This window comes from Gymnoscopelus braueri (genome assembly GCF_963280865.1).
Source record: "Gymnoscopelus braueri genome assembly, chromosome: 10".
Taxonomy (NCBI): Eukaryota; Metazoa; Chordata; class Actinopteri; order Myctophiformes; family Myctophidae; genus Gymnoscopelus; species Gymnoscopelus braueri.
In genome coordinates, this window is record NC_137611.1 from 15,909,961 (window position 1) to 15,921,121 (window position 11,161).

At 37.8% G+C, this 11,161-nt stretch overlaps 1 protein-coding gene across 1 annotated transcript; it reads left to right on the forward strand.

Annotated features, from left to right (window-relative positions):
* Positions 1-6,774: 6,774 nt before the first annotated feature.
* Positions 6,775-9,353, forward strand: LOC308093742 (uncharacterized protein; the record flags this gene model as incomplete). Its single annotated transcript, XM_080440073.1, has 4 exons — positions 6,775-6,823; positions 7,035-7,346; positions 7,969-8,256; positions 9,043-9,353. 4 exons carry the CDS (start codon positions 6,775-6,777, stop codon positions 9,165-9,167), a joined length of 774 nt encoding a protein of 257 aa, XP_080296199.1. The 3' UTR covers positions 9,168-9,353.
* Positions 9,354-11,161: the final 1,808 nt, after the last annotated feature.

Below are 11,161 nucleotides of genomic sequence, written 5' to 3' on the forward strand. Positions count from 1 at the left end.
ATTAAATTGGGTTCTCTCTGTAGGTCAGAAATGAACAACTGTGCATGTTGTAGGTTATGAGCTGTAAACTAGCTAACTACTAGCAGGGTCAGTATTTTAGTCCCCTCTGTATGGCCTCTATTCACAATGTGACACCAGATTGCAGAAGTGGTATTTTTAATCACAAGCATTTACACGTTATAGTAACATTTCTTAGCTACAATAAACATCAAGTTTATTGTCACATGATCAATTGTGGAATGGGTGAACATTTGTGTCAACTAATTTCACTTACAAAACAACTATATCAAATATATGTACATAATTGTGTCCATAAAAACTAAACATTCCTGTCATTTCATTCAATCATGTCTTAAAATATGATATATTTTTGCCCCATTGAAATTGTCTTTCCTTTGTTTGTATATAAAATTAACTAATGTGATGCTGTAGAATCATACTCCTGCACCTGCACAATATGAGCAATTTTCAGGATAATAAAATGGGTAGCTAAAATCCACACAACCTGATTGGTTGATAGACATGGTATAATCACAGAGAAAACAACAACATTCTATTAATTTGCTGTTATTTTATTTATTTAGTTAGTTTATTTATTTTTCATAAAGTCACAACTATGATAACCTGTACAATTTGCTGTCATATGCCATCAAGTTTTTAGCAAGTCAAGTCAAACTGTAGATTGTGTTCAAATACTGTATGTACAAGAAAATGTACACATACTGTACAAATACAAAATGCATAAATATAGTGGCAAAGGGTGAGATTTAAGGAATTAAATCTTTGCTTAGATTTGTCCTAGTTTTGTTAAAACCAATGTTTGCGTAGATTCTTCTTTTCTATTCTATCAATTTATCTGATGAAATTAGATTAGTTAAACCAATGAGTTAGCCTACTACATTTTATTTTATTTTCTAACCAAAGATGTTTCAAAAAGGGATCGGCAAAAATAAGCCTCGGCTTCAGCCTACACCTTTTTGGTGCTACTTGTATAAGTGGACTCTAATGTATGTTTGTATTTTGTTGTTTGTTTTTTAAATGGACCGAAATAAAGATTTACTACTACTACTACTACTACACAAATGTGAAAAAGAAAAAGAAAAAAGTAAAAAAATAAAAATAAAGCAGTCTGAGTCTACCATTTCTAAACCTGGCTCGTCTTTCACAGGACATACAGTGTACTGTATATATTGTGATTGACAAGACACAGGCTATGTCAGGACCGGCATTAAGGCAGATCAGATAAACTCTGTCTTTTATTAAACTAACCAAAAAAAGTTTCCATAAACCGGGCAGAAGAGCATTCATTATACTGCAGCTGTAAGATATCAGTTGATTTTAAGCTAAATAAACACTGACGCTGACACTAAGAAGTCATAGTAACAAACAGCTGATTGATTGATTGATTGAAATTTTTATTAGGCAAAAGAATGTAAAACAACACAGTTACATTTATAATGCTTTTGACTAAAAGGTCCGACCAAAAAAGTCCTTGCGGACTTGTTTCCGTTGGGGTCCTTGAATTAATTTCATAGACATATATAGTAGCAACCAAACAGTTCAAAAATCAACATGAAAATACAGATAATACAGAAAAAATACAACTATGTACCAAAAAAAGGAGCATGAAAAAAATTAAAATAAAAAATAAATGTACAAAGAAAAAGGGGGGGGGGGGGGTGAAGCATGGAAAAATAACGATTATATACAAAAAATGCATGAGGAAATACAAAATATGTACAAAAAAGAGGAGGGGGGGGGGTCGTCTGTCTACAGGGAAACTGGTACTATCTCCTCTTTCGGCCTCCAGAAAGAGGAGCGAACTGCATTTTTTGAGGGATGGGGTTAGACTATTCCATTCCTTGGTGGCTGTGCTATAGAAGGAGAATTTGCCCATGTTTGTTTTATGGGTGGGTGGTACCAGATTGTTGTTTACACTCCCTCTAGTTTCGTGGCTGTGGGTGTCACTAACTTTTTCGAGGTATTTATACAGATATGCGGGTATAGGGGGCATTTCGGGCAAATCTGCATTTACAATTTTGAAGACCAGACCCATTTTTAGTTGTTTAACCCTGTCTTCCACCCTGAGCCAGCCTAGGCTGGCAAAGTGAGTAGCTATATATATATACACAGGGAACTAACTAGCCAAAGGTGAACTCAAAGTGCAATCAACACAGTGATAGGCTAGAAATAAACAAGACAACAAGTGGAGACTGGACAACGAATTATCACTTAAGACGGGTGAGACAAGGTAACAACTACAAGGGCCAGGGCCGGACTGGGACCGAAATTCACGGGAGCGAAAATATTTTTCAATTTATTTATTTATTTATTTATTTATTTATTTTTGTGGCCCAGTGGTCCACTGGCCCACTGGCCCAGCGGCCCAACGTGCATTTGCCCGGTACGCAAAATGGCCAGTCCGCCGCTGACAAGGGCAAACAGGAAGTACAGGAATGTTACTACAAAATAAGATACACCACCTGGCGATCAACAGACTAGCAGAACTACAAGACCAAACCAGAGGAACATGCTGAAATAGAGCACTAGAGAAACTAACTAAGTAGCCAAAACCAAGAGCTCCCAAACCATTCAGGCCGTGACCCCTCAAAATAATCATATTTGAACTGGGGACCCACAGATAAACAGAAATAAGAAAATAGCCGAACTACAAGCTCGCCTTGCACTGTATTGCCTCTTTCTTACATAATATTTGACAATTTGGCCAATTTGGAATGAAGGTCTTAAAAGTAATTAAATTGTAACTTTAGAAGTGCAGATACCCTGTATACACGTATACTGTATATTGGTTTGTTTACTGTTGAGTGAGAAAACAATGTTGCACATTGTAGCACTCTTTTGGGGGTCCCAATCATAGATATTAGAAACCTAGATACCTCATTGGCCTCTGCAGTTCATTGGGGCGACTTGTATCGCAATACAAGTGACTACTGGCCAATCACAGCGCTCACAGTGCGTTGACTACTGGCCAATCACAGTGCGTCTTTTCCGGGACTTGTCAGTGCAATGGTTCTCAACCAGTGGTCCGGGAACCACCAGTGGTCCTTGAGGGGGTTCCAGGTGGTACCCAGCTAAATGATGGAGAGTTGATAACCAAATGGACCCTTATAGATCTTTAAATCTTGAGTATAACATTTCACACTGTCAAGAGTCAAATTGTTAAACATCTGCATTACTTACTAAACAAGTACACAATTAGAGAACGTAAAGAATTGTTATTTTGACAACATCTTATCGAACGATAACATATTCTACGTTTTGGGTGTGAGAGGCTAAAGCTTATCAAACGGTGTTCCGTGACTCAAATGCAGAATAAATAATGGACCTTGATATGAAAAAGGACCATGTCTCTTATTTGAATTTCACAAATAGATGTGGAGTTCGCCAAGTTCCAACTAACTAGATGCTGCGCACAGCTGCTGCCTCTCAAAGGGTTAAGAGCTGGGTTACAAAAAGACCCGCCCCCACCTGCCTCTGATTGGCCTACCGAACTTCCGCTTCTGTGACGCACACGACAGCCCTGCGGAAGCAGGAAGCGCGCCCGAGATACACACGCTTCAGAGCCGAATGAGGCGTCTACCTTTATATGTCTATGGTCCCAATCCTCAGTTTGGGAACCACTGGCCTAAACAATCAGGGAAACATGACTTAGCACAGTAATCAAGAAGGGAACAGGAAGAGAAGAGAAATGTCCTAAAATCAGGCAAATATCATATCATATTTGCCTGATGAAGACCTAGAAGGTCGAAACGTTGCATAAATAAAAAAAGTGAGTTTCTTGGAGCTTGAGAACAGTGTGCGGACTTCCTTTTTCTTTTTCTTGATTCTTCCTTGATGTCCAGCACCTGGCCTAAATACAGGCATGGGATGTGCACACAACCTTCTCTCTGAAAACTAACACAAACAGCCTAAGTCGAATGGCTGAGGAGCGGGCTGTGACAACATAAGACTCTGAATCTTTTTCTTTTCATTCCAAGGTAGATTTTTTGTCTCTATAGTCTCAGCAAATATAATTTAAATATCGTTGTATGAAGTATTTCGCTGTGTTGTTGGAGCATGGTGCAGTCGTCACTGTGGAACCAGTTCATTTCCATACAGATGGTAATATCTCCATACACAATACTGTATGTGCATTTGACACGGTTTCTGTTGTGTCTGACATCAGTGCAAGTCTCTATATTTGTACGTATGCATTTGACTCCATATACTATGTGCATTTGCAGCCTGGTCGTCAGAGAAAACTTTGTCACTGTACGTTGTGCAGAAATGTACAGTGATAACATGATAGAGAGAGAGAGAGAGACAGAGAGAGAGAGAGAGAGAGAGAGAGAGAGAGAGAGAGAGAGAGAGAGAGAACAAGAACAAGAGAATGAGGGAGAGAGGGGGAGACATGTCACATGACATGTGAAACTGAAAGGTAAGAGAAAACGGAAATACAAAAATACCAGAATGGGGGGTTCAGCAGGGTTGTGGTTCTCCACCTTAACTCACGTGTCATCACGTGTTTCAAACTTCATGTCTCGACCTCAGAGTATTTTTTTTGATGAGCATTGAATATTTGTAGCAATGTTCTGTGAGTGCGAGTGCGAGTGCGTGTGCGCATGTGTGTATGTGTGTGTGTGTGTGTGTGTAAATTATGTTGCATTAATGGATTATTATCGCATTCACTTTGACAGCCCTATTTATAAATACATTATACAGCCCCATTGACCCAGCACTGTCCAAGTTGCATACTGCATTGCATTAGGGTGGGAATCAGTTATAATCTATTTCAAAATGTAAATGAGACTGTAATGTAATGAGACCTGCTCACAATAAAGTCACATATTATCCAGACCATCAGACGCCATGGTTTGAAGCAAACCAACCCTTCTTTCTCTTCACACCGTATTTGGACTGTTCGATTGTGTGTTATTGAAATACAGTATACAGGAGTTTTTCTTTATTGCCCTTTTGAGATGTTGGTACATTCTGGTAGCTAGTTTCACCTACATATTTCAAACCCCAGCACCTGCATTCAATGGCATAAACCACATAGCTAGTGTCATTGTTAAAGAATTGCCAGATGGGGGCTCCCTTTCCCACCCAATTTACCTCCATCTACTTTCTCTGCAAAAGAATCATATGGTTTGACGGTTTATCTTAGTCATAGCTGTGTGTACCAGGACATCCTGTAGGTTTATGATCGGTTGGCCGTATATGGCTGTGAAGAGTGCTTGAGAGGTTTCTCTTCTTCCTGTGCCTTTTTTTTTGTAGCTGACTGTTATTAGCCCTGTTTGAACACCAGCTTCACTATGCCTCAGCTTTAAGAAAAACTTTAAGTGTATGAGGGTCACAGACACGTGTATAAATAGGGCCCATGGGGGGCTTCAGCCCCTGGCCTCACAGTCGAAAAGTGCCCTTTTTTGGTTGGGGTTAATTGTATTTTTAATTTAAAAAAATTTTTTATTGGCATATATAATGTAACATGTATAATATAATTAGGGAAATGCCGTATCCATGAAAAAATGCACCGTATCAATTTAAGAAGGGCTACTGCACTCTCCACGCCCCACCAATATTCCAAATGGTTTTGCCTCATCAACCAATCAGTCAATTAGTCAATCAATCAATCAACTACCCATCTTGTCATGCAAAGCAGTCTGTTTCGTTTATTTCATGTGCGCATGTGCACACGCATGTGCATCATTTTCAATATAATACGTGTGGTTTCTTATCCTCTCAGTGCAATGTGAGAGACAATGTGTAGAGCCTTTAGGTACTTTAGGTACTAGGCTACTGCGAGGAGCAACTGGGTTGACTTTAGTCTGACGCGTGCAAATGATTACATTTCCAGAGCTGTTGTTATATCTTTGGATATGTCAATCCATTTATTAACATCGGTAAATCCATAAAGATGACAAAACTCATAAAACGAAAAGACATGAACGACGACCTGGCACGGCATGAACACGGTCAAAAACTGTATGGCCTCCCTTCATTGCACACCTGCCCACAATCACCCACTGCCAGGTACAAATTAGAACCAACCACTGTGATTGACATGACGTCATCGTCATTGTTACAAAGGCCACAACATTAATTCAAATCAAACAAAACAAAATAAATAGAAAGGTATGTTTGGCTCCAACTCAATGGATTAAAGTAATAGTCACTGTATTCAGCTATGTGGTAGGTCTCTGAATCACAATCACTGATGATCGGTCGGCCGGGGGGAACCAGGTGAGGGACTGTCCACTTCTCTGGGGATTTGTGTATTTTTGGGAGAAGATAGAGCACCCTATAGCGTGTGACGAATCGAACCGCTGTTAGAAATGGAATTATGGCAAAACAAAATTGCATTTTTAATGAAAATTGCTTTTGTTATCCCCACAAGATCCTATACAAACGTGTGTGTGTGTGTGTGTGTGTGTGTGTGTGTGTGTGTGTGTGTGTGTGTGTGTGTGTGTGTGTGTGTGTGTGTGTGTGTGTGTGTGTGTGTGTGTGTGTCTGTGCGTGCGTGCGTGCGTGCGTGCGTGCGTGCGTGTTCGTGCATGCGTGTGAATAAAAGAGACTGGGGAGGCTAAAGAGAAACAATTAAGAGGACACAGGAAACTCTTTTTAAGCAAGGTGCTAAAACAACAGGAAGTGGTATTTCATGTTAAACTTGACAAAGAGCTACAGACCACCGTGACGTGACATACATTTATAAGAACAGAATAGCACATCGTACTTCCTTTTTACATGCTGTATTCCACACAGAGTAGCTTGAGAATGTCTGCTTTTATGGTAGTGGGACTCCTCATCTGCATAGCAGCTTCAGGTACGATGAACTTCTAAATTACATTAACATTCCCAACATATATTCTGACGATACGATAACTTCAGTAGATGCAACCATGAAGCTTAATTGAACCTGACCTCACACTTATTTCTCCTCAACTGAAAGTAAAATATTATTCAGTTCAGAGATACTCTTTTTAGTTTAACATTACAACTATTTTCTGTATAATGTTGATAATGTTAATTTCCAGAGGTGTCCAGTGATGTGAAGCAAGAACATGTTCAGACGGGAAAGGATGTACATCTACACATCCAGCCACCTGACCTAATACAAGGCGCTTACGGACTTATGTGGACATTCAACACCAATATCAATGTAGCAAGATACGATTTTGGGGACCAAAACCCTTTCCACTTTCCAAAATACCAAGGAAGGGTTACTTTTTCTGTGGGAAACGGTTCTTTGTTATTGAAGAATCTAACAAAACGTGACAGTGGACTTTACACAGCAACAATAACTAAAGATGAAGACAAAACTGTTACTGTCAATGTGACAGTTCAAGGTAAGTTCCTTAAAGTAATCTAAAAGAGGGACACATTCTTTTTTTTTTTTAAGTACAAAGGAAGGGTAAATCTTTCTGCTGAGAATTATTCTTTGCTATTGAAGAATCAATCAAAACGTGACAGTGGACTTCACCAAGCAAGAGCAACAAGAGATGAATACATTATTTTGTTACACAGTAAAATGTGACAGTTCAAGGTACTGTACGTTCCTTAATGTAATAAAAGTGTATAAAACAAAACAATAATCATAATACATTCAAATGTAATAAGTTGATGAATCTGTCATGGTTCTAAAGTTCTGTGTTCTTAATGTTTCCCTAAGATGGTTGAAAGTACTAGTCCTGAGCTAAGCGTGCTCTACTGTCCGTGGATTAAGAAAAGGAGAGACGGGTGCAGACTCTCAGCAAACAGTCTTAAGAAACAGTCCGCACTAACTCACGTTTCGGCTACTCAGGCCTTCATCAGTGTAAACTCTGATGAAGGCCTGAGTAGCTGAAAAGCGTCCGTTTGTCTGAGACTGCTGCTGCGATAAATTAACAAATTCAAAGAAAATTGACCTTGTGCGTGCGGATTGTTTCTTAAAATGTGTTTTCGTATAAAAACGTTCATATTTTTTTCCAGATGCAGTGTCCCCAGTAAATCTGACAGTGGGTCCAGTGTCCTCCAGCCCTGATTCCTGTATCCTGACAGTGACCTGCAGCAGCCAGGACTCTTCTGTCACAAACACTTTTACATGTGATAACACCCAACACTGCTCTCAGGAGGGAGGAGAAAGTTCAGAGGTCATGACCTCTACCGGTCTCCTCTCTGTCTACGTGTCTGAGGGGTCAGTCATCTGTAACCATATCAACCAGGTCAGCTGGATCAATAACACAAAGGAGATACAACCTCTGTGTCAGCTGGATTCAGGTAAAACATGTTTCACTTTACAGGTCATGTCCTTCAATATTTCAGTAATAAGTTATAACGGAACAAAGCTTCCTTAACATTCATCAATTAAACTTTGACTTTCATACCAACAATCATGTCTTCATCTCGATCTCTCATTTGCAGTGATGGAAGAAGTACTCAAATGTTTTACTTAAGTAAAAGTATCAATACCACAAAGCAAAAATAATCTGTTTCAAGTAAAAGTTTGGTATTTAAAATTTACTTGAGTAAAAGTACAAAAGTATTGGCATCAAAATAAACTTAAAATACCAAAAGTAAAAGTATTAATTATGCAGAATGTCCCATTTCACAAGTTTTCAAAAAGTCTTTTGAAAATAGCAGAGCTACAAGCTTGAGCTATGAGCTTGTAGATCTGCTATTTTCAAATAGCCGAAGTATAGGGCAGAAAGTGTTAATGTATGTTTTGTAAAAATCTACAAGGTAACTAGTAACTAAAGTAGTCAAATAATTGTAGTGGAGTAAAAAGTACAATATTTATCTCTGAGATGTAGTGGAGTAGAAGTAAAAGTACTGCAAATTGGAAATACTCAAGTAAAGTAAAACTGCCTCAAAATTTTACTTAAGTACAGTACTTGAGCAAATGTACTTAGTTACTTTACACCACTGCTCATTTGTTTCATGTTTTATCATAATTTTACATTTTACAGAACATGCAACCACCTCACAGTGTTGCAGGTTGTGAGACTCTAACCACTTTGTTGTGTTTTCTTCTCCATGTATGTTGCCTTGTGGATCCTGGACCAGAGGGTTCCTCTGACAGTGTCTCTCTGTGTCTGGTGAAGAATGTCCTGTTCATCGTCTGTCTGATCATCATGGTGTCTGCTGTCATCACTGTCAACATCATGGAAAGATGCCAAAAGCAGGACTGAAGTAACAACAACTCTCTGAAGGTCCTCCATGTTTTTAGCTTGCTCATGTAAATTGTTATGCAACATTTGTCAACTGTATGAGATTGACAAAGCTATTTTCAGTTTATCCTTTTCTCGTCTTGGACCAAATGATTCACCATAGATCCTCTCCTAACCTCTGTAATTCAGAAGTATGATTTCAGTAAACACAATTAACCACATTAACCCTGGCATCAATATTTTGGGCAATTTTCAAAAAGAAAAATGCATTATAATTTTGTTTTCTTCAAATCATTTTATTAAAAGTTTCATTTAGGGCTTAAGTAGTAAGAGAACATTTTACAATATCAATGCATATTGAATGTGGATTTTGTTGTTGGTTCATAAATATAATAACTCAAAGATTGTTGGAAGTGCAGTGTTTCTTTTAATTTTACAGAATGGGTTTATGCCATTATGATTTGACGAAAGTCTTTCCTTTCCTAGAGCTCACTGTAATGTACATCAATGAGTTTGTTATTTTACAGCATTATTTAACTGTTAAAATTCTATACAAACTGTTATTGTCTTGAGAATTATATTAGTTGTTGTATTAATAGCGGTGGTGTTAAAAAAACAATTAAGTATTCTATTGGTTCGACTATGTCTCCCTTTCTGAGCTACAGTATAGGCCTACTGTACAACCATTTGTTAAATGCTTGACGTAGACTTTTCATATACTTTAATGTTTTTATGTATTTACTTAATGTGGCTTCACAGAAACAAATGTGTATTGCATAACTATGTTTATTCATTGTTTTAAATTAAAATGTGTTATACGCAGTAACAGCCTCGTCTTTGAGTCAAAGTACATTCCGATGTGATTAGATTACTGTGGTTTTAGAAAAAACACTCCACAGAAAATGAAAGTACCAATTTGTTTTGAAGGGAAAACTTTAAACTTGATCTTGGATTAATTATACTTGCCATTTCAATAAAGAAACCCCCTTAAAGGCACCCCACTAACTCTCCTTGATAATAAACAAATGACATCTTCAACAAAACACCAGAAAATAGTCAAGTTTGGATAAAGTGTCTGGAGCTGACTTAAAATGAGTTGTTACTGACTTTGTTATTATGTCTCTGGCATGCACAACAGAATGTTGTTACGACCCGGCCTAGGGGTCCCCAAGTGCAACATAAAATATGGACCTCCTTCCCCGTCACCAAACAGCCAGGCCACACAGGTTTAAAATCCCAAGAATCAAGGATTTATTTTGTATTTCAGATAAAGCATGTACACATTATCTCAGGGTGGGACCATCAAGTCTTAAATACATAACTAAACCTATTCTTACCTAACAAAGGAAACCAAAAATATAAATATCTAACGGTTAGATATTTGTATTTTTGGTTAGATTCTAACCTAATGTAAACTGACAAAAACAGAACAAACTAATAAAAGCTGTTGTTCCACCAACACTAATGACATTAGATTTCTCTTTTAGGAGCAGTCAGACTGATCAAGTTTATGAATATGATGATGCATCCATTAATTTATTTTTCACATACGAACGTAGGCATGGCAAGGCATCCTTATTTGTGGATTTCATACGTTGAGGCAATCCAAAGTGATTCACATAGTAATAAAAATACAGCAATGGTGAAATATAAATAAGTGTAAAAGTACATAAGTACATAAGATAATATAAAAGAGCAAAACAAACACACTTTTAAATGCACAAACATAATAATAATAACCACAACAATAATAACGGATGTGTTATCATTATAAACAATTAAAATGAAGACTATTTAAAATGTAAGCTAAAGAGATATGTTTTTTTGCCATTAGAGCAGGCAGTGAAGATATTAAATGTTTTTAGCTTTGACTTAAAAGTGGGTCTTGGCTAGGGTTAGGGTTAGTATCTAATATCATCTGGGAGGTTATTCTGTGTTGCTAATAAAATGCTGCTTCACCTTGTTTTATTCAAACTCTTGGGATACCAGTAGGCCAGCATCAGATGTCCTAAGCA